The sequence below is a fragment of the Ailuropoda melanoleuca genome, chromosome 2 (genome assembly GCF_002007445.2).
Source record: "Ailuropoda melanoleuca isolate Jingjing chromosome 2, ASM200744v2, whole genome shotgun sequence".
Taxonomy (NCBI): domain Eukaryota; kingdom Metazoa; phylum Chordata; class Mammalia; order Carnivora; family Ursidae; genus Ailuropoda; species Ailuropoda melanoleuca.
The window spans coordinates 161,360,379-161,384,294 of record NC_048219.1 but is presented as its reverse complement, the minus strand read 5'-3'; the positions used below and the strand labels follow the sequence as shown (position 1 = coordinate 161,384,294).

Genomic DNA, 23,916 nt, shown 5'->3' with positions numbered 1-23,916 from the left:
TATATATATAATATATAGGGATACTTATGTTGCTTCCCTATCTTGGCTATTGTAAATAATGCTGCAATTAACGGGGGGGGCATATATTTCTTAGAATTACTGTTTTTGTTTTCTTCAGGTAAAAATCTAGTAGTGGAATTAATAGAACGTGTGATATATCTATTTTTAAATTTTTGAGGATTCCCACATACTGTTTTTCATAATGCCTGCGCCAATTTACATTCTTACCAACAGTAAACGAGGGTTCCCTTTTCTCCACATCCTTGCCAACAAGGATGTGTTATTTCTTGTTATTTCTTGTCTTTTTGATACTAGCCATTCTAACAAGTGTGAGGTGATATCTCACTGTGGTTTTGATTTGGATTTCCCTGATGATTAGTGATGTTGAGCATCTTTTCATGTGTCTCTTAGTTATCTATATGTCTTCTTTGGAATAATGTCTATTCAGGTCCTCTGCCCATTTTTCAATGGGATTATTTGATTTTTGGTGTTGAGTTGAATGAGTTCTTTATATATTTTGACATTAGGCTCTTATTGGATATATGATTTTCAAGTATGTTCTTCTATTCAGTCTACTGCCTTTTCATTTTGTTGATGTTCTCTTTGCTCTGCAAAAGGTTTTTAGTTTGATGTAGCCCCAGTTTTATTTTTGCTTTTGTTTTCTTTCCTGAGGAGACATATCAGAAAAATGTTGCTAAGACCAATGTCCAAGAGATTACTTCCATGTTTTCTCTCAGGAGTTTTATAGTTTTAGGTTTTAATCCGTTTGGAGTTTATTTTTGTGTATAGTGTAAGAAAGTGGGCCAGTTTTATTCTTTTGCATGTAGCTGCCCAGTTTTCCTAGCACCATTCATTGAAGAGACTGTCTTTTCCCTATTGTATATTCTTGCCTCCTTTATTGTAGATTAATTAACCATATAAGAATGGGTGTGTTTCTGGGCTCTATTCTGTTCTGTTGATCTCTGTGTCTATTTCTGTGCCTGTACCACACTGTTTTAATTACTATAGCTTTGTAGTTCAGTTTGAAATCTGAGATTGTGATACCTCTAGCTTTGTAGTTCTTTCTTGAGATTTCTTTGGCTATTATGGGTCTTTTGTGGTTCTATACAAATTTTAAGATTGGTTGTTCTAGTTCTGTAAAAAATATTAGTGTTTTGATAAGGATTTTGTTGAATCTGTAGAGTTCTCTGGGGAGTATGTACATCTAACAGTGTTAAGACTTCCAGTCTATGAGCATGGTATACCTTTCCATTCATTTGCATCATCTTCAATTTCTTTTATCAATGTCTTCAGTTTTCAGACCACTATTGTATTTGGGCAACTCTTATTCTGTCTCTTTACCTGTCTGGATGACTGATACTTAATCAGAAGATAGTTTTCCATTTCTAACAGTTGCTTATGAGGCTTTTGGTAAGCAGTAGCTAAAAACTATCAATATGTAAAATCTTGTTAGTGATCTCATCCTGCAATTTGATAATAAATATTAATCATCAGATGAGTTTAATTAGTGCTTAAGTCACACCTACTAGATCTAAGTCCAACAGTCATATAACAGGTAGACACAAATTGAAATTTAAGCATCTGTAGTAGTTCCAAACTATGACTTTTAGTACAAGAAATATTAACCACAAAGCCAGACTTTAAAGTTTGGATTTATGTGCATATACCTAATGACAGATTTTTAAAGTATTGTTATAATTTCTGATTCTTTCAGCTTACAATGACAAGATTGTTGCATTTCTGCGCCAACCCAACATCTTTGAAATTCTACAGGAGCGTCAACCTGATCTTACCAGGAATCATTCACTCAGGTAACTGCAGTATTGGTGTTTGGTTCAGGTTCTGTAAACCCCAACTATTAAATCTTCAATAATACTGATAATCATCTTGGAAATTTATTCTTTCTTTCTGGCAGTCTGAATAAAGTCACCTTGTGCACAAATACTTTGTCATCAACAACCAGGTCATTGTAGTCCTGGCTTTTCTCTATTAACTATAAAGATCGAATAAGATTGACTAAAGAACCTAGAACCTTCTTTAAAGAAGAAATATGAAAAAAACACAAAAATTCATAGCCAAGAATACATCCTTGATGTGCAGATTATAATGAAAATAGTAAGACACTAACCTTTTTGAATATAGCTTGGATAAACAAAAGTAAAGGAATTTACTGAATTGAGACTTATAAAATCCTAGGCTCGGTATTCACATTTTTTCATAATAAAAACACAGTGGAACCCAAGGAGGGAATCTGATCCTCTTCACCATCCAGTATTCCCCTGCATGAACCCTCTCTTCTAAACAGTTCTTCAATGTGTCACACTTAAGTCCAGTTTTACTTTCCTAAATACATGCCATTCCTGTTCCCTAGCAAGTTTTTCTTTTGTTCATTTGGCAAGGAAGGTCTTTCCTTTAAAACTCTGCAAGCTATCACTCCTTGAAGCCTCTCAGCTACACTGTGAGATCTTGCTCTCAAGATCTAGGCTAGTATTTCTCAACCTCAGTGTTGTAGGCATCAGTGGAGATGGAAAAAGATGTGAGTTTCTGCTAAAAATTTGACATAACTCAAAACTCATTTGGTTCATATGCCACCTTTCCTGGTAGAAATGTTTGTCCAGTGGTGCCATCTTGGCCCACAGCAGTGATTCTCCAGTATTATGCTACTTAGTTGTACCAAACTTTTCATCAGGATCACCTGGGGAACTTTGTAAAGTGTAAAATGCCAGGTGTTCTCTCCCCCAACTCTTCTCCCTTCTCTTAATTTATACCCCCTATCCTCCTAGACCCTGTCCAGTTATTTAATTCAGGAGGTCTGGGGGAGAACGCAAGCATTTAATATCTTAAAACCTCTCTATCTAATTCCAATGACAAATCCAGGTGTAATAATCTCTGTTCTAGACACTAATTGATAATTAATTATGTAGTGTATCACACTGTCCTTTATACTGTTTTGGTTATATGACTTTTTTGCTATAATTTGACTTTTCAAGTCCTTATGCTTTGTTTTCCAACTAGATTATAAGTTCCTTACATCCCCTCCTTACTGCTTAAATATCAAGAATAGTACTTTGCATACAATGAATGTATATACATACGTGTATACATAGATAGAGATGTTTTTGTTGATTTGAAAATAAATTACCAATTCTTCTTATTATGTTCTTAGTCTCTCATATCTTTTATTTTATTGAGGTATGATTGATATACAACATTATATTAGTTTCAGGCATATAACACAATGATTCAATATTTGTATATATTGTGAAATGATCATCACAGTAAGTCTAGTTAAGATCCATCACCACACATTGTTACAGGATTTTTTTCTTATGATGAGAACTTTTAAGATCTCTCTTAGCAATTTCCAAATATGCGATACAGTATTATTAACTACAGTTGCCATGCTGTACATACATCCCCATGACTGACTTATTTTATAGCTGGAAGTTTGTATGTTATGAACCCCTCTCCCCATTTTGCCCACTCCCCACCTCCTGTCAGTCTCTCATAGCTTTAAAATTATCATTTCCTTCTAAAGTTTCTAAAGGCTAAGGCTGCATGTAAATGTAATTTCAAGCATGACTACAAACATTGCCTACACAAGAATCCCAGTTTTACATTAGTTAACATCAAACCCAAGTCTCAGTGCTCCTCTCAACCTGACAAGCATGCTGTTCTCAATCACAAGAAAATTATAAAAATTAGATGAGCCATCTCATTTTGCATATTTGTATATTATGACATCGGCTCAGTAATCCATGGTCCACTGGAGAGTCTCGTGTAAGAAGTTTTAGTTAATAATATTGCAGAAGTAAACTCCTCCATTGTCCGCTGAGAGATCTTAGAGATTCCAGACCACAAAAGAAAACAAAAAAACAAATCTCTCCTCTTTTGCTAACCACAAAATAAGGAGAACTCTATTTTTTTCTTTCCCACCAGCGCTCGCCCCAACACACACACACACACACACACAAAGACACACACACACACGTGCACGCATGCGTCACATGCACTTTTATTCAGTATCTATTCCTGTCAAGGTACCCTACCCCCCACAAAAACAAAACAAGAAAGAGGAAACTCAAGAAGGTTTCTCCTTTGGCTCTGCACTCCACATTATTATTTACAGCAATTTTACATATCTTTAAATTTCCACCATTGGAGATACCGGATGATTTATTCTACCTGAACAAGGCATCTAACAGTATCATTATTCCTGAATGATTTGACAGAACCTTAATAGATCCTAAAGGAGGGAAATACTGCAGGCCCCAATTGATAGCTTTCAGTTTTGTTTTTGCTTTTCCTTCTGCTTTTCAGTCTTAAAAGTCTCTAACCTCCTGAAGATTGGTAAGGGTTTTTATTTTTTAGTGACACCCCGGGTCTTCAGCTGAGCACATTCTTTAACGTAGATCTCACGTGGTAATCTATGGGTAAGAAATTATTCAATAAGTTTTGAAATAAGTTTCCATCTTATTCCAACTTATTTATAACTTTCTGCTTATCCTTTCTAAAACTGTTTACAGAATTTGACCATAAAAGCATATGCTGTCAGGACAAGTAGAAGGAAGCAGGAATATAAATCAATGAGATAATGTGTTCCTCTTACACAGAGTGTGTGTCACAGTGTACTTTTATTTTCTGAAAAGTTTTTGGTAGTTGAGCATTTTGCTTATCACAACAACATAATGGGGAAGTTTGTATATCTAAGAGAACATTCCGTTTCGTATGGTTAAAAACTTCATCGTAAGAGGCATTCCCACAAAGGCAGGGTGGGGAACCAGCTGGGGTTCTTTAATCTCACTTTAATTTCAGTGATATCTTTGATAAAAGATTTATTCATGGAATAGAGCCACCGAGTAATTGTGTGTCAAAGGTAACTGTGGACCTGATACTCCTATCCTGAGCAAGGGTCCTCAATGCCAGTGTAGCTCTGCGTGCCTTCTTTCTCATCCGTGGCACAGTCACTTCAAAGAAATATCCCTTCTTTATTCTCTCCATAATATAATGAGGAAAAGTGTCAGCTCTTGGGAGTTTCAAATGGATACATCCATTTACGTTGTGCTTTTCCTGTTTAGTTTGTGATTCCTCCTAAACCAGAGGATAGCCAGCAGTTTATTTAGTTTCTATCCATATATAGCTTCCTCTTCCTTAAGACTCCACTTGTTATCTTTTCCTGTAAAATGGCTATGGTTTTCTTCGCAATGGGATATGGCTTTAGCTTTCAATTTCTGTATTTAAGTCATCGTTCCCTCTAACTTTATCTGTCATGTAAATGTGATGTTATGAAGTTGTCCTTTCCTTTTTTTTTTTTTTTAACCTCAGAGGAGATTTATTTCCTTGGCTAGAAAACTCAACATCCAAAAGTCAGTACTACCTCCTTCAAGTGGGTACTGTACCCCCATGGATGACTGTCTCCTACTATTGGCTCTCACTGGAAGACAGTAATCATACTAAGCAGCTTTTTGTATGTGTGGCATTAAAATAAAAGCCAAAATAAAATGTTCTATTATTTTATTCAAAGACCAATATATTCATTAAGAAAACATTTTAACAATATTTTATTGGTGAATGTAATGAATACAAATTCAATAAAATTTTTGGTATTAGTATTTGTACAATACTATATTATGTGCAAGAATCTGCATGTCATAAAACTGAATTAAGAGTTGAGAATAATCCCTCTTGTGTGATTATTAGGTCTAGCCAGCAAACCTATTCCCTAATAGTTCAGTTTTCCCCAGGCATCAGTGATAATTATTTTGGGGTCCAGGTTGATTCCATTTCTATTTGTCCATGAGAATCCACAATGGACCTATATTTCCAAATCGAATGGGATGTAGAAAGAAAAGTTGATCTTTGTACTGTGTGGCCCTGGCCTTCAAGTCAGACCGTGCTCTGTGACTGTAATAAAGAGAATGAGCGATCAACTAAGGAATGAATGCTAATTTTCCTTTCTTGGCCTTACACCATTTAGAGAAGTCATGGGATTTCTCAAAAATTGCCCTCGGGCAATTTTTAAAGTTTTTTTAAAGCATGTATTTTTGAAGGTGTTACTGAACTGTTCTACAGGAACCGTGCAGAGGCTGCAATCCAGAGAGTTTTGTGGTTTCGAGGCATTGCAGCTTCTGATTGTTTCTGATCACGTGCCCTTCTTTAACTTCACCAAAAATGTTGGTTGGTTTCAATGAGAGTATTTTCTGTGGGAATTCCGGCCTTGAGACTATGTTCATTGTCCTCAAATGCTCTTCTGCTAGAGTTGATCTTCTGGGGGTAATTCTGTGCACTTGAGGAAGTGGTTACAAAGGTCTAAATATTATGGGTATCTGAGATACAACAGCAGCCAGAGACTTTTTCCTGAGGTTGTCACAAGACAGTTCAGCATCCTGTTACCACAGTTGTGAATTTTCTTATTAAAAGATTGCCTCTTTACTTGTCTTTGCACTTCCCTCAGGAGGGTCTATTTTAGCAGATAATCTGATATCGGCTTTCTGATTCTTTTTCTCTGCCACAACAAAAAAATGGTAGCTTATTCCAGACACCGGGTGGAATATTTGTTAGGGAAATTTGTTAGGAGCCAACTCTTATTTTGGCATTAACTAATCTTGTGCCTGGATGTGTTTTATTGAGCATTCCTAATGTGCATGGGCACAAAGCTAGGTACTTGAGGAACATAAAAATAAAGGAGGAAGGGCTTTTGCTTTCAAAAAATTCATGTTTCCAAAAGAATTTATGTTGTAACTGAGTGGCCCAGTGAGAAAGTACAACAGAGGAAGTGCTGGAAAGTTTTCTAAAGGGCACAGAGAGAGGAACATACCCATGCACAGAGGATCAAATGATAAAGTGTTATTTGAATGTCATCTTAATCCTCATTGTAAACCACTAAATTTGAATAGAATTTCTTCATTAAGGTGAATGCAGAGAAGATAGGAATTAGAGGACTGCCACTGATTCCTTCTAACTCTATAAATATAAAAAATAAACTTGAACAAATACAGTAATGTAACTTTCAAACGTCCTTTTAATCAGAGTCGTAGGGATCTTTAATGATATTTCTCAAGCTTGTTATGTTTATTTCAGACACTGTGTGGACTCATGGAAAATTGTTAGGAGCTGAAACTTATTTTCCATTCTAAAAGGAAAAGAAATATTGCAGATCTACAATGTTGAGTTTAATCACTTTTATTTTAATGAAACATAAGTGTGCACAAATATCAAATATGCATAAACTTCTTATAACTTTTATGAACTTTAAAGCCAAAAGACATATAAGTTAAGTGAAAACTTTAAAAAATAACATTTTATTGAATGATATTAATGTGAGATTTTGTTTTTCAGAAGCCAAATCACCAATATTAAGACCATTGTCAGTAGAAAGATACAGTTGTGCTTTTTATTTCACTTGTATTTGACTTTTATCTAATTTTGATTTTGTATCTAATGGTATGTTTGCGGCAATATTGTGGTCATCCTTTTTTTTAACAAATAGCTTATTTCTATCTACTAATTTATCTACTAACTTTATTCGTATCTACTAATTCATCATTTTGATGAGCCAATTCATTTAATACCCCCAACTGCAATACTAAAGAAAAAATGTATAATTTAATGTACCCTTTGATGATTCTACTGCTCCTTTACTATTTGTAAACTATCATAAAACTTTTGTTCTTAGAATAAACCGTGACATCTTTTGTGCTATAGTTAGCATAAATGGATAATTTCCTTTTTAAATCCATTTATTTTGTGTTCTCTTTAGCCTGTGGCAATTTATATATACATAACCTTGCCTCACTTCATCATTGTCATTATGCAAATCAATACTGCAAAAGAAAAGTTTTGTCTTTTTAATTGGTAAGAGAACTGTGTGTGAGTGGTAGACAGGGACTGCTGTTATCATACTTAACATCAAGGTCCTGCCAACCTCAGAGCCTGCTCCCTAACACTTGGAAAGTTTCTTTCTGATCATTTGACACCACTGTCTTGTAAATGCAGACGTGAGAACTGAAGTCAAATGGCATTATTCAGTCATAAATCTTATTCAGATTATCCTAACATATGCCTGCCTCAATATTAGCAGTTTTGATCATCAGTGTGAAAACAGAATTTTTAAATTCCCCCAGAACTTGAGATTATGTCTGTAGATTTCTAGTAAGCGGGCACACAAGTTTGACAAATACTGGACTGTGGACTATTAGGCAAATACGTAATAACCAAGTAGCAGTTCCTGTTTGGTTTTGCTTTTCTTAGAAAAGATTGGCGACATTTCTAAGGATATCTGCTGACGTTTTCTTCCTCAGCCTTGATCTGCTCTCTTGACAGTCAGTAAACCAATGCCTTCTGTTCTTATGTGAAAGGACTTTGGGGAATAGGAGTGGGTATAAGGCCTAGACAGAATTCAGTTAAGAAAATGGAATAGCTGAAATATTTTCATATAATACCAGGACTGACCTTCTCTTTTCCACTCCACCACGAACTCTTTGAGAAAGGAGCTAGGTCTTCTATCCCATTGGATTCCTAGCGTGTGATACGGCACCCAGCACTTAGTAGAGACTAAGAAAATGTTTGCTGAAAGAATGAATGAATGTTGGTAGAAGAAAGTACTTAGTGGTATGGAATGCATCGGGTGACATGCTCCCGTGTCTTGTTCCGGAAAGCATATGACCCTTAGCTCATCGGTGCAATAAATTAGCTGGCCTGTAGAAAACTAACCTCTGCTTGCCTCTGGTATGTTCTGGCCTAAAGAATCAGACCAGTTGCTTTCACGGCCTAATATAGTTAATATCTGGAAAGTGATGAAAATTTCCCCAGTTGGCATGTTTCCTCCGGTGTCTTTCCCTGTCCTCAGCTTGTCATTCTTGTGACTCAAGAAGCTATAATCTTTTCCTTCTTCCCAGGAAGCATACAGACCACAGCCCGGAGTATGGTATCATTTACATCATTCACCTCACTGTGTGGAGCTACAGTTAGAGAAGTGGAGCAAAGCGTACACCCTGTTTGTCTTCTCGTTTGTTCTGTTTGCCTGACTCATTTTGTTGATAGGCTGCAGAGATAAACTGTGTATTTGTTGGAGATGGCTTTTGATTCTTCAAGATCAAAGCATGTTATCACTGACCCTTATAAGAGTATTTCTTTGGTTAAATTATTGTTCATTTTTTCTCCAAGATAACTTTTCTCTAATTTAGCTTTTTTCAACTGACTTTCATATCTTGTACCAAAAAATCATTCGCCAGATAATGGGCCTTGGTTTCCGTCATGTGCTTCAGACATGTGATTGTAACACTTGTGGGAAAATGTTCTGCTTCGTTTGAGCCTTCAAACTGAAACAACTAAGCAGAAAGGCTGGCTTTTCCCTTCTGAACAATTTCTTTGCAAACTTCTCTGAAGTTCATTTCTTAGGTGTGTGTATGTGTAACACCAGGCAGTGAAGGTTGGAAAAGAAAATTTGGCAATACCAAAGATTAGACGCTTCATATGCTAACGTAATGTTTAAAATTGATCTAGCCAGAAGCAGCCAAATTCTTTATCACTCCTAGCAAGCTGTGTGGCTGAGAGCAAATCAGTTGACTTTTCTGTACATTATGGAGTTTTTCATCTCAACCGTTAAACCTTGCCTTCCACTTCATTGTCTTCAAGCTTGTAAACAATTAAGAAAAGATTTGGAATTTGGAAATATAAAATGCAGTAGAACTGTGTGAAAATATCAAACAGAAAAACAAGATGATCTAGAAAGAGGAACTAAATCTAAATAAATACTTATATCAAAGATTAATATTTTATCTCATGGTGTACAAAAATCAGATTATACTTTCATTTACACTTCTAGTAAAATTGCATAGTTGTGTTTGTTCCTATGTTCCTATCGAATGAAATGCTTTCAGTACCATAGTTTATGTCCTTATTTTTTTCCTTATCTTATAAAAATGAGTATGGTGCTAAGTGAAATAAGTCAAGCAGAGAAAGACAATTATCATATGGTTTCACTCATTTATGGAACATAAGAAATAGGAAGATCGGTAGGAGAAGGAAGGGAGGAATGAAGGGGGGTAAACCGAAGGGGGAATGAACCATGAGAGACCATGGACTCTGGGAAACAAACTGAGGGCTTCAGAGGGGAGGGGGTGGGGGACTGGGATAGGCCAGTGATGGGTATTAAGGAGGGCACGTACAGCATGGTGCACTGGGTGTTATATGCAAATAATGAATCATGGAGCATTACATCAAAAACTAAGAGTATACTGTATGGTGACTAACATAGCATAATAAAAAATTATTATAAAAATGAATATGGTGTGCTTTGAAATAAAATCATGTAAATGAGGGAAAGCAACAAGGAAATTTTTATTAAAATTGTTTTCATATAAAAATTGAAAATAGAGGCATGATGATGGCTCACCAAACAAAAAGAAAAACCTGGTGTTTTACATATATCTATAGTAAAAAATGGTAGAAATCGCTCACACTGTTGTGTTTGAAATGTGTACATGTAAGTATATATACATTTGCACAGGTATACATGTAATCTATTCTACCAACTGGAGTAACATAGTGCTTCAGGTTTTCAGTTATTTCAAAGAGCCATATGCCTTTATACTGACTACGTATTGAATAGATACTGTCTGCTTCCAAGTAGAAATATGCTCATCACACAGAATTTAGAGGTATACCTCCAGGAAAATAGATGACTATCCCTATACACTCACTTTTTGGAATAACAGGGAATCAGCCTGAATGGTAAATAGTTGCTTGGATTCAAGTCCACAGCAGGCTTTACCTCAAAGCAGAGACCAAGTTGTATGGTTGGATGGGGCTACTACCTCTAGTAGTACTTGGACAGCAAAATGATGAAAGCAGTAAAGGAATCTTTTTCCAGCATTAGGACGAGGTGATGTTGATGCTCGTGAGGTCTTCCTTGGAAGCAAGGACCATGTCTCTCTTGGATGTGTTTTCCTGGGTATTACACAATAACTACCACATACTAGATTAAAAAAAGAAAAGTGTTGTGACCATTATATTTTAAAATGGTGCCTAAGGCACTGAGTTATGTTTCGAAAATCTGCCACATATATTCTGAGCTATTTCTTTGCTTGAATAGGGAGAAGATCCAATTTATCCGAACTGAAGGGACCCCAGGATTGGTGCGTCTTTCAAGTGATGCAGACCTTGTTATGTTGCTGAGGTATGGAACGCCAATATTTGAAGTAGAAAGTCTTCTGTCATCAGATATTATGGGGCACTTTAGAAAATACTGTGCCAATATTGGTAACCTAAAAATGTCTCCATTGTTCTTAAAGACTTGTGGAATACTCATATGCAAGATGTAGGAGGCTGGCTTAATAATTCGTTTCAGATTGCATTTCTTATTCTGAGTTCTGTTTTATTTATTTATTTATTTTTTACCCTGGTGATAAATGAGGTGGTATTGGAGAAGACAAAGGTTAGTAGAGGACAATGGATAGAATGTTCCACTTACAAAATGAAACACAAGGGCTTACTTATTTACTTACCCCTTCGGAATAAAAGAGAGGTCATATTTATATTTTCTTTCAAGTTCTTTCCTCCAAATGTGCTTTGTCTTCTTTCTTTTTTCTTTTTTTTTTTTTTTTCCTGATTTGACATGATTTTTTAAACTGATTTTGAGAGTTTAGGTTTAGGAAGTTAGATCAGAAAGTTGAAATTTGATCACTGGTACTCATTGCCAACTTGATAGACCTTCATAAAATTGACCAATTGTATTTTCTTTCCTGATGGTTAGGTCAGCTTTGGTTTTAAATTTTAGAGTAGTTGAGAAAGGAAACCGGCAAGTTTTCAAAATATTTTTCATTTTTAGTATCATCCCTCAAATGTAGGAAGCTAGAATAAAATAATGCTTTGCTCTACCCAGTAGTTGGGACACCCACCACCGTAACCTCCAAAAAACTAAAAGGAAAGTCATGCTGAACCAGACCACACGTTTTATTTATCCCGGAGTGTGAACAATCTCATTCATGATATTCGTGGCGGTCTTGACCCTAACCATTTCTAACTGCCTACATGATAGTTGCCATACTTGTAAAACTGAAGGCAAAAAATTATTTTCCTTTACTGGATAGTTGGAGCATAATTCAAAGGGATATAATCACTTCCCACGGAGACTTTGTTTCACCTGATTCTGAACAAGACCTGTTGGGAGGCAGCGGTCACTTCTCAGTCTAAGGGGTGACCCTTGACTATGTTGTATTGAACGAGTTCTTGAAAACAGAATATAGTGTGCTGTATGGTCGGGAAGACTGTTGGTCAGTTAATCTGTAGTATGATGTTTCTACCATAGTTTGGTTGGTAATAAAATAGTTTTGTTATAAAATGCTGGCTAGGATATGACTCTTTTGCTTCATTCTAGAAATCTAAGGTTTTTCATTTAAAGAATTATTCATTTGGAATTAATAAAAACAAAATGATTACAAAATAGAAATCATGATTATCATTCACCTAGTCTTAGTTAAATAATCTTTGGATAGTATAGTCATAAATATTTTAAGTTACAGTATAGCTTAGAATATTTGTACTTTGGTAAACACTGCAGTTTGCATGAGTTTCTATGTGCTATGTGGTTGAGTTTTAAAATATTTTAAAACTGGTATATATATATATATATAAATCAGTTTTATGTATGCATATGTGTGTGTGTATATATGTGTGTGTGTATATATATGTGCATATACACACACACATACACACACACACACATACATATATATATACACATATAAAGAACAAGGCTACATTTTCCCCCATTTGGGGAAAAAGCATGTTCTCTGAAGTTAATGGGCCTTTGGAGAAGTGTGAGAAATTCATTTATCATATAATAGTTCTATAATTATTACATGCAAATGAGGTTATTAAGTTCTAGACTTATTTTATTTAGAGATCAAATGTATTTTTTAAATTTAATAATTGTGCATGATGACACAATGTATTACATGTGGATGCTTAATAAATAATGTTTAATAGTTATTAAAACATTTTCAGATATCCTCCGTTCTTTAATTTTTATTTTACTTTGGAGTTTGAGTCATTTGAATCAGTCACTATAAACTCAAGCAATGGACTAGTGGCATACATAGTAAAAGACTTTGTGTCTATTTTTATACTTTGCCTATTTCTTTTCTTTTTCTTTTTCTTTTTTTTTAGATTTTATTTACTTATGAGAGAGAGAGAGAGAAAGAGGGAGAGCACGGGACAGGGGGAGGAGAAGCAGAGGGAGTGGGACAGGTAGACTCTGTACTGGGTGCTGAGCCTGATGTGGGGCTCAGTCTCAGGACCCTGGGATCATGACCTGAGCCAAAACCAGGGGTCAGATGCTTAAATGACTGAGCAACCCAGGTGCCCCTATTTTTTAAAAAGAAAAATCACTCCTGGTACAAATGGACTTGATTCTCAGCAAGCTGCAATATTGAGATCTCACAGCTCTAGGAAATTATTCAGTTCAAGATAAGCCCGTATAAGATTATTCTCCAAAATAGCTATTACATAACTCAAGAACTTTTAAATGACTTTGTTACATTTGTTATTGATTATTCTATTTCATATATTCTTTCATTAACTCCTGTAAAAAATGTAACTCTATCAGAGCTCATATATGAAACGATTGATATATTTGGCTATGTTAGAATTTTAAAATTTATATAATGAAAGACACACATATAAAAGCATAAAGAAAGGTAACAAACCAGAAGAATATATTCACAACATATAAAGCAAAGATATTATGAATACACGAAGAATGCTTTTGAATCTATTTAGAAGAAAAGAACCCCAAAGATAAATGAATAAAGAGTATAAAAAGGCATTTCAAAGAAATTGAAGTAAGAATAGCCAGTAAATGTATGGAAAGATGCTAGCAATCGTAAAATGCAATTTCCAATAATGAGATAGTAGTTCATCAAATTAGATTTGAAAAAATCAAAAAGTCTGATAATATCAAATGAGAAATAGGGACTCTCATACTGTCTGGACTTTGTGGGGTTGCAATTTCTACAATCTTTTCAGAGTGCAATTTGACAATATCTTGTATAGTTGAAAAGGCATATGTGTTTGAATGAGCATTTCTGCTTTTAGATATATACCATATTTATACTAAAACTCTTTTGCCTATGCACAAGGCAATATATACAGGATCTTCATTGCATCTTTGTCGATAAAAGCACAAAGTTGGGAAAAAAGTACTTGTCAAAAGAGTTTCAAAAGTACTGACATTTGGGGCTGGATACATGTTTGTTGCAGGGAGGTATTCTGTGCATTGTAAGATGTATCAGGATCGTGCCTTCTACCCACTAGATACCAAAGCATACCCTCTCCCAATATGACAACCAAAAATGTCCTCAGACATTCCCCAAAGTCCCCAAATGGTATGGGAGGAGGCAAAATTGCCTCAGCTGAGAGCCAGTTTTTATAACCCTTAGCAGTCCTTTCCTTAATCTCTGCAAGGATAAACTGTTGCCACTGTTTTCTGAATGTTTTCTAACAGGTTTATAGATTTGGCCAAGTTTGAGGAAATCCTACTTCTACCTCTTAATTAAAAAACACAAGTCCTCCTCCTTTTATTGTTGTTTCAAATCTTGGTCAAGTATTTGTCAAGTGTCTTGTCCAGCGTCAAGACCTTAGTGCAATCAATAGTACTTTTATCCTCTTATTTAATGAAAAGTCTGGGATTGTAAGATCTCACATCCCTGGTTATTATCTTTTAGGAGAGTGCTAGAAAGAGAATTTGCAATATAGAGAAGAACAAAGACACTGGATTGAATATGAATAATCTGAGATCAAAATCCTCGCATTTAAAAAAAATTTATAAAGCCAGAGTAAACAAGGGAGCTAACTATTGAGCAGTTGTCATTATTTAGGAGGTGTTTGTTTTATTTTGCTTTTAATTCTCCAGTTAAATCCTAAATTCTTTGAATGATGAGACTCATATATTTCTTAGGATGAAGATAAAGAACATACTTTGTGTCTCTTAAATTATGGACTCTCAGTAAACATTGTGTGTTGTGTTTGAATCTTATTCTCAAAGCTAAAAACCCAGGTACTATGTTCAAGCAAACGTGTAAATTCGGACTCACATATTAAAGTGGCAAAATAGAAATCAGGTTGTCCAAAGTTGATAAGAAAACAGGCACATTACCACAGGTTCCACAAAAGCTGCAACAGATGGCTGTTCATTCCAAAAATTAGCTACAGGAGAGAGGGGATGAGTGCTCCCTTCGGGATGTGAACTGGACCTCAGAGTGAGAAATCAACGATCTCACTCATTTGGAAGCAAGACTTTTCCCCAGCACTCTGGCTCAAGTGTGCATTTTGTTTCTTGTCTTTCCCCAGTTTATTTGAAGAAGAGATAATGTCTTATGTGCCTCCACATGCCTTACTTCACCCCAGCTACTGTCAGTCCCCACGTGGCTCCCCTGTGTCCTCTCCCCAGAACTCGCCAGGTAAGTCTACCTGCTCTGCACAGTGAATCCTCTGAGAAGCTTACCCTAAAGCCAGACATTCATTCTGTCCTTCATAAAGGACAGTGAGGGAATTCTTGGGTACATCTTTAGTGTGAGCAGAGGTACATATTGTGTGGCACGTTGTGTCTCTTAAAAGTGGCTTGTTCCCATAGTAATTCATTTTGACAGGAAGATAATGACATTCCAAAATTAGAGAATAAATGTTAGCAGTATGATATACTCAGATACAGGATTTACTTTTCATTATGTTACGTAGTGCCTAATGTATCTTGGAAAATATTAGGACACAAAATACTATGTTAGCTTTTGGATTAAAAAAGTTCTGGTTAAGACTGATTGTAATAAAAAGAAATGTCTACTTTCAAGAAATAATATAGAATTAAAATCAGTTTAATGGATTTAGATAGGTTTTTCCTGCAGTAATGACTAACTGCATTAGATAGGAAGAATAGAGACACATGGGCAGATAGAACATGTTGATAGATAAAACAAAGTAAAATAATAAAGTTCAAATTCTTTTTGAAAGAAGTATGTTATGAATGAAGGAGTGAATGGATGAATGGATGGATGGATGAATGATAGAAAATGCAGCTTAGGAAATGAGTGTTTTTAAAAGGAAAGTAGTTATAATGTTGATAGCACATCAGCTATATTTATTTTTATTATAGATAATGTATTGTTTATTTTTTAATAGCTATCAGAATTTAAAACTATTTTAATAAAAATCCAAGTTCCCTATGTGTCACTGAAAGCTGCTGTATAGTCTTTGATATATGACATGTTTTCACAAATCCTTTGATAATGAAGCTAAAGCCTAACTGAATACCACAAACAGGAAGAGGTCTATTAATTTGTTCTTTTAACACAGATTTATTGAGCATCCAACTATGAGCCAAGCACTGAATTAGACTCCAGTGCTACAAAGATGAATGATGCAGTCTCTGCCTTTGAAGGATTCACGGTGGGGCAATGAGTCAGCAAATGACTCTGTCAAGCCCTGTGGTCTGTAAGGAGAGGTATGGGAACACAGATATGGGAACAATTCTTCCTCCAAGACTGGCAGTGGGTGTTTGGGGCAAGATAAAGATAACAGATATGGAGGGAGCCTTGAAGGATGATGAAGGCAGGCCAAAGGAAGAAGGGTGTTCTAGGTGAACAAGTAGCATAACCTAGGCCTCAGAAGCATGAAAGAAGTTTAGGGCCAATTAATAGCTACAAGTAAGAGCAAGTTCTCAAAGCTCAGGTTGGAAAGATAGGCTATGGCTGGTTTATCATTACTTACTTTGTAGTCCATATGGAGCCACTGAAAATTTACAAACAGAAGAACACCCTGTTTTACAAAGAACAGTTTGGTGGCAATATGGAGGAGGGATTAGAAGACAAGATAATGGAGTCAGAGAAACCACTTGGGAGCTGTTGCTAAAGGGCTGGACTAGAGGTGTTAGAGAAGCAGGAACTAGTTCAAAGGATTCTTAGGATACAGAGACACCAGGACTTTGAGTCCAGGTAGGGAAGATTCCGAGGTCAAGGCAGATTCTGAGATGGGCAGATGCCCACCACCTAGACTACTAGGAAAATGGCAACACCAGTCACCAGGAAAGGAAAAAGATTGGACTGGAAAGGAGGGCTTGGATGAGTTTAGTTTTGGGCATGGTTTGTTGAGGAATCTCTGAGCCATCCAACTACAGATACCAAAGACAACTGGAAAAGACAATCATGGAGCGCGGGAGAGGTTAGTGGCTTGGCATAGAGGGTTTGCTGGTGACAGTTGAAACCAAGGGCAGATTGGAGGAACCAGAGAGGACAAATCCATGGAAAGAAGAGAAAACAGAGTATGGTAACATGAGGAACTCCAGTATTTAAGGGATGGGCTGAGATAGAGTAGCAAATGAAACAGAGAGCCAATGGATTTTGGAAGAGAATTAGGAAAGTCTTTTCAGGGAAGGCAGGCTTCAAGGAGTAGAGAGTGGGCCACATCCTCAAAGCATTCAAGAAGGATGAGTCCTGAGAAGAGGCCATTGGATTTGAAAATCATGAAGTTATAAATGGCCTTTTTCAGAGCAGTTTCTATGAGATAAGAGATTATAAACTGGAATGTGACCAGTTGCAGAATGATATAGGATATAGAGTAGAAAAGCCAGGAGTGTAGAACATTCTTTTTATGAAGTATGGGGATGGAAAGAAGGGAAAATAGGACAGTACTTAGAAGGAGAAGATGGGTTAAGGAAGAGGTTTTAGGATGGGGAAATTGAGCATGTGTGTGTGCAGAGGTCAGAAGATGTGGATGGAAGGAGACTAGTTTGTGGAAGCAGCAATCATACCACAGGCCCATGGGAAACAAGACACTGGAGAAGAAAGTGAAGGTCAACTTTGAAACAAAGTAGGGACATGTGTTTTGATGATCAGGATGAGAAGAAATAATATATGATGCTTTGGGAAGCTTCAGGATGTAAGGGAAGATTGATGGAAGTCAGAGCTAGCCTCAGCCTTTACCAACTGTGTGTGACTTTGGGCAGTTTACTTCCTTCCCTGAACTTGAATGTGGTTTTCTGTAAAATGGGAATAATAGCAATCACCTCCCGTGGGTACTTGGAAAACACCTTGCCTTGTGCCTGCAACACAATAAGGATCCAATAAGTGTTAACTTATCTCTTCTTTCTTTCTGGAAATCTGATCCTGAGAAGTACAGTTTGCCGATGTTTAAACCATTAATAACCGAAAAATATGAATTCATTTCTCCCTGATTTGCAGAGCTGGCTGCCTAGGTATTTAATCATTCTGATTGGTCTTTATCTTAGTTAGATCCTACGATGAAGTTCAAATGGGTTGTCCCTTTACCTGATGCTTTGTGGTTAAAGAAATGAAGCTGTGTGGATTATTGCTCATTTCGGTCAAGGCTCTCCTTCCGGGGCTTTTCTGCAGCCCATCCTCCCCAAGAAAAAGGTAGATCAACAGCTTCTGTCCCTTTCCGAGCCCTACAAATGCCTGTGCTCTTGGAGACTGGCTAAACGTCCTTTGAGACTCTATGAACATTCTAACTAATAACTAATCATTTAGCATCACAAATGTACATGAGTAATCCATCGGTGGTAGTAAAATACATTCTGGAAGCACAGTTAGAGTCAAACGTTTTCCAAAGAGATGTAGGACCCAAATATATCTAAATTGCTAGCAGCGTTTGGGATGGTTTTAATTTTCAGGGAGAATCATCTCCATATTTTTGGCCTATTCAGTTTCAGGGGGCTTTATTTGATCTTGAAATTGGGATGAACGCCCTGATATCAATGGAAGTTACTGTAACTAATTCCACATGATCTTACAAGGCCAGGACTAGCCAGCCTCATTTACCCTGTGGAGTAATCTTCTGATTCTTTGAGTACAAAAGCATCTCCTCCTACCACTTTCCTGAAGTTTTTTTGTGAAGAACATTTCAGATGTTTAAGGTGGTCTGTTCATCCTTCTTGTGACTAGAATTTCATCCCTCTTAGTGGTAGGAGCATAACATTGTGAAAATTATGACAATAACAAATTTGAATGATCTTTCAGAATGCCTCAGGATCTGGTAAATTTACCATACTTTTCCTATTTGAGCACATTTGCATGTCTTTTCAAGTGCAAGGAGAGAGGGGCTTTGGAAACTTTGACTTGCTGCTTTTTGCAGCTGTTAGAGCGCTCACCTAAAACTGGTCAAATTTTTGGAATGTGAAGGTTTGTTTTTCTAGGACCTTTAAAATGCCAACCCCGACCTTAGCTATGCCAGAAGGGAAAAATCATTCCAAACACCATATAGTTCATTATGCTAAATATGGGACCCAGAAGTTTATTTAAGGACCTTTTGTAACTCCACATTTCTAGGAATTTAAATGCAATAACACCTAATTTATCTAATATTATTGGAGATGTGCTCACATATGTGAATTTTCCATGTAACCAAAGCTATGACTAAGTGTCAGAGAATTTAACCCACCGTTTACTGAAACTCTTTCACAAATACATTATATCTCTCCCTGCTTCCCTATACACAGTGCATTGAAGATATTTCATGGTTTGGGGGATCATCATACAGAGCTGTTATTACTTGACTAAAACTGGACTAGATTATCTGGAAGGTAGGCTGGCACCAGGTCACACTCAACAAAATTAAACAGACCGGAGAGCACTGAAGAGCCATGTGGTTCTTTGCTGAAGGTTGTCTTGAGGGCATGGGCTATGAGAGGGAATTATTTCTTCCACCACACAGTGAGACCCCTTAGGGCCCTCTTTTCCTCTCTCTCTCCCTTAAAGTCAGCATCTTGGCTGCTGCTTTTCTCATCTCCTGCTCCTTTGTCTTTCTCTCTCTCCTTTCCTCCCTTCTTCCCACCCTTCCCCCATCTTGCCCACAGCCCCTGAAGAAGCCTTATGCAGTTGACCCTTGAATATTAGGGGGGCTAAGGGTGCCGACCCCCTGTGAGGTAAAAAAAAAAAACAACAACCCTACATATAACTTTTTATTCCCCCAAAACTTAACCACTAACAAACAGCCTACTGTTCCCAGGAAGCCTTACTCATAACATAAACAGTCAATTAGCACATTTTTTAATGTTACTTGTATTATGTACTGATTCTTACAATAAAGTAAGCTATTAAGAAGATCATAAGGAAGAGAAGATAGGACGATTCTATACTGTATTTATCGAAAAAAAATCCTCGTGTACGTGGACCCGTGTAGTTCAAACTGTGTTGTTCAAGGTTCAGCTGTACTTAATTTTTGAAAAAGTGTTCCTTCTTTTCTCTTTGCTTGGCCCCACAAAGATGAAGTAGGAACCAAACAGTACAAATGAAGGACGGCCCCTGGGTGGGTGGAGATGGGGAAGCTGTGATTCCAGAGACTGAAAGAAAGCCAAATACTGTTTCTGTCACAATATATAGGTGGGTTTTTTTGTTTTATTTTTTGTTTTATTGTTGTTGTTAGTCCCCCTTTTCCCCCACCCCCAAGGCTGTCAGAGAACGCCTGTCACCGGCGTGCCTTTCAGTTTCCCCCTTTTTTTTTTTAAGATTTTTTTATTTATTTGACAGAGATAGAGACAGCCAGCGAGAGAGGGAACACAAGCAGGGGGAGTGGGGAGAGGAGGAAGCAGGCTCATAGCAGAAGAGCCTGATGTGGGGCTCGATCCCATAACGCCGGGATCACACCCTGAGCCGAAGGCAGACGCTTAACCACTGTGCCACCCAGGCACCCCTCAGTTTCCCCTTTTAATATATTTCTCCTGATTTGCAAGGTCTAAAAAAATCAGCTTATTAAGTTGGTTTTTAAAAATAGTGTGTAAATGAGGGGCGCCTGGGTGGCTCATTTGGTTAAGTGGCTTCCTTCAGCTCAGGGCGTGATCCCAGGGGCCTGGGATCGAGTTCTGCATCGGGCTCCCTGCTCAGCAGGGAGTTTGCTTCTCCCCCTTCCCCTCCCCCTATTCATGCTTGCTGTCTCTCTCTGTGTCAAATAAATAAATAAAAGCTTTAAAAAAATAAAAATAAATCGTGTGTAAATGAAAGCATCAGCAAGCTCAAAACAATGACCTAGGGCTTTTCACTACTCTTAGAGAATAAAGCAAAAATGCAAGAACTTTGGTGCTTGTGCTTTGGGCCAGACATTTTGGAGGTGCTTTTTTTCCACTTAATTTTCATTATTGAGCTATGTTCCAGAGGACGGAGTCTTCCAGAAATTATTGTAATGCTTGATGGTTTGTTCTCATTCACTAACAGGGAATTATAAAAATAAATAAATAACAAATTTTTTAAAAAAGTCATAGAGACTTTTTTTAGAAAGTCAACATGGAAAGAAATGGGCATCTGAGCCATCCCAGTAGAGAGGCCAGAGCCATGCTGGATTAGGCCAACTCCCTCCCATCCAGGGCAGAGCGAGCGCCAGTCCTCAAAGCCGTCTAAGACCCTGGTGGCACACCTAGAATCCAAAACACCCAGGCTTCCTAGTGATTTGATGCCAGAATATTTCTCCTATCACCTGAAGTATTTTGTCAGGTGGAAGTCTTTAGTTTGTATCTGATTATGCAATTTTGTAATGGTAAATGGAAATAGTATCATACTGGTATCGTACTTCAGGTCTGCCCATCAATGATAAAGGAAAAAACCCTAATATCTGTTACTGAAATTTTTCCTACAAATAATTAACATAACGCTGACTACCTGTGAAGTCAGCCATTTATTCAATCACTTCCCAAATGTAACATTGACTGTTATGTATCTGACTTCCTTTTTTTAAGACCATAAAGACCGTAAGTTACTCTCTCTATAGGAGTATTGAATCCTGGAACTTTACTTGCAGTTATGGTTCCCATACAATTCTATTAGCTCAATCTTCCAAGATCATTTTTTATTTCTAAAGTGGAAGTAACATCATTCCTGCCCTGGAATTTCTTGGCAGGGCACCTGACTTGCATTAAGAACTTGACAAGGGCCAACAGCATAATTTATTGTAATTTTTAAACCATGAAGTAATGTGTAAATGATTTTTTTCATAATAGAACTATTAGCAAAAGACTTTTTGCATTTAACAATTTCTGTCTCCAGAATTTCTGTAATTGAATCTCTTCACCTAGAGCATAAATGGAGTCAGAACTAATTTTTATTAAGTGTCCATATAGATATTGATGGAGTGCATTATGGCACTTCCTATATCCTTTTAAACGTCTCAAATTATACAGCAATAGTATATGTGCTTTTTTTTTAAAGCAATCAACTTTAGAATCATGTTTCTTTTGAGTCCTGAAAGATTTTCATTCAGTCTTTTTTCTTTTTCCTCTTCCCTATTAATGATCGGGCTCTTGAAAGCTGATTCATGACGGCTGCTTTCTGAGCTGTCTGGGTTTACTAGTTTACAGTTTCTCAGACTGCAGCACCAACACCCTTATTCTGCCAGCCCTGAGTGGTCCTGTGCTGCGCTGCCCGGCCCCTCAGCCATCCCAGAGTGCAGACTTGTGCGAGATCACGATCCTTCACGTTGCAAATGATGCCTTTCAAATACACAGGAAAGTGCCTCTGTGTTGGTCTCTGGAGATTCCCCAGATGTTTCATTGGTTACATTTGACCTTCCTGTAGGGAATAATGGTTCTCAACCTTGGCTACAAATTGGATTCATCTGGAGAGCTGCATAAAACACTTATGCCTGGGTCCCGCCCCACAGATTCAGACGTACTATGTCTTGGGTGTGGCCCAAACATTGGGACTTTTTAAACCTTCTTAAGTGATTCCAATGTGCAGTCAGGATTGAGAACCACAGTTTAAGAGTCTCTTCTGTATCCTAGAGCTTTTAAGGTCAAGTTTCTTTGTTTCCTTTATGACATAGATCTTAGATCTTTGGGTAAAAGATTCATAAACATGAAAACAGACCTCTGAACATATCATTGGTCGATAGCCAATTTTATTAAAATCCATTCTTAACACCCCAACACATTTCCCCATGTCTTCAGTATTCCCCTCTCTACTGATGATGTCAGTTACAGCTGACACTTCTGCGAAGACACCTCGCAAAGCTCCCTACCACACTAACTCATTTAATGCACAGGTGCGGCCCTCATCTCTCACCAGGAGTCACAAATGACAAACTTCACAAATGACAGTTACTGTTACTGTCTAAAGCTTGATGTTACCATCACAGCTTCCTGTGTCTCTTCCTTACTTATTATCTGTTGGCAGTCCTTATCTCACATTGTACATGTTTCTCTGAGTCACCACAGCCCCCTCAGGCCTCCAGGGCTGCAGTGACTCCTGGCCAGGTCCCCTCCCTCAAGACCCCTCCCCTCCTTCCCACCCTGAATCCACCCAACACTGAAAACCCTTCCCTTAAAAAACACCATGTGTGTGTTACTCCCTAGCTCCGGAACCTCTAAAGTCTTCCTACTGCTCACTGCATCCTGCCCAAACTCCTCAGCTAGGTTTTTCTTAAAAATTCCTCATGTAATTTGGCTCCAACCATCTGATTAAATTTCCCATTGACTCCTCAATACTCCCCTGTGCTCTAGGTTAGTCTCCTTCATGCTTCTCCCAGCTCTTGCTGCCCTGCCCGGTATAGAACACAGATTCTCCTCTGTTTACAAGGCCTGGCTCCCATAAAGCCTTCTCCTGATGGTCTTTTCCATCTTGATCTCTACTTATCCTCATTTGCTATTCTTTTCTGGAGCACTGATCCCAAGTGCAAAGACCGAGGGGGGCCAGGCAGTCAGTGTCATTGAGTGGTTGTGGCGCGTGCTTCCTGTAATGGAACAGCTGCCCACTGTGGCCCCAAGGAAAATGCAAGCCAGTTGTTGCAAGAGTTCCCAAGTAATTTTCAAGAGAAATCTGTTTTGTTTTGCTTTCTACTTGAAATCTCCTAATTTTTAAATGTTGGATGTTAATTTAAAATCTTTAAAAACAATTATATGCCAAGCAAAATAGATCATTAGAG

At 37.3% G+C, this 23,916-nt stretch overlaps 1 protein-coding gene across 2 annotated transcripts in view; it reads left to right on the top strand.

The window, feature by feature from the left end:
• HECW2 (HECT, C2 and WW domain containing E3 ubiquitin protein ligase 2) overlaps nt 1-23,916 on the top strand; it is a 361,561-nt gene that overhangs the window by 293,379 nt on the left and 44,266 nt on the right. For both annotated transcript variants that reach the window (XM_034654885.1, XM_019797411.2), the window contains 3 exons: nt 1,715-1,811; nt 11,096-11,179; nt 15,352-15,461. In XM_034654885.1, the coding sequence (XP_034510776.1) occupies nt 1,715-1,811; nt 11,096-11,179; nt 15,352-15,461 (291 nt within the window). The remainder of the gene's footprint in view (nt 1-1,714; nt 1,812-11,095; nt 11,180-15,351; nt 15,462-23,916) is intronic.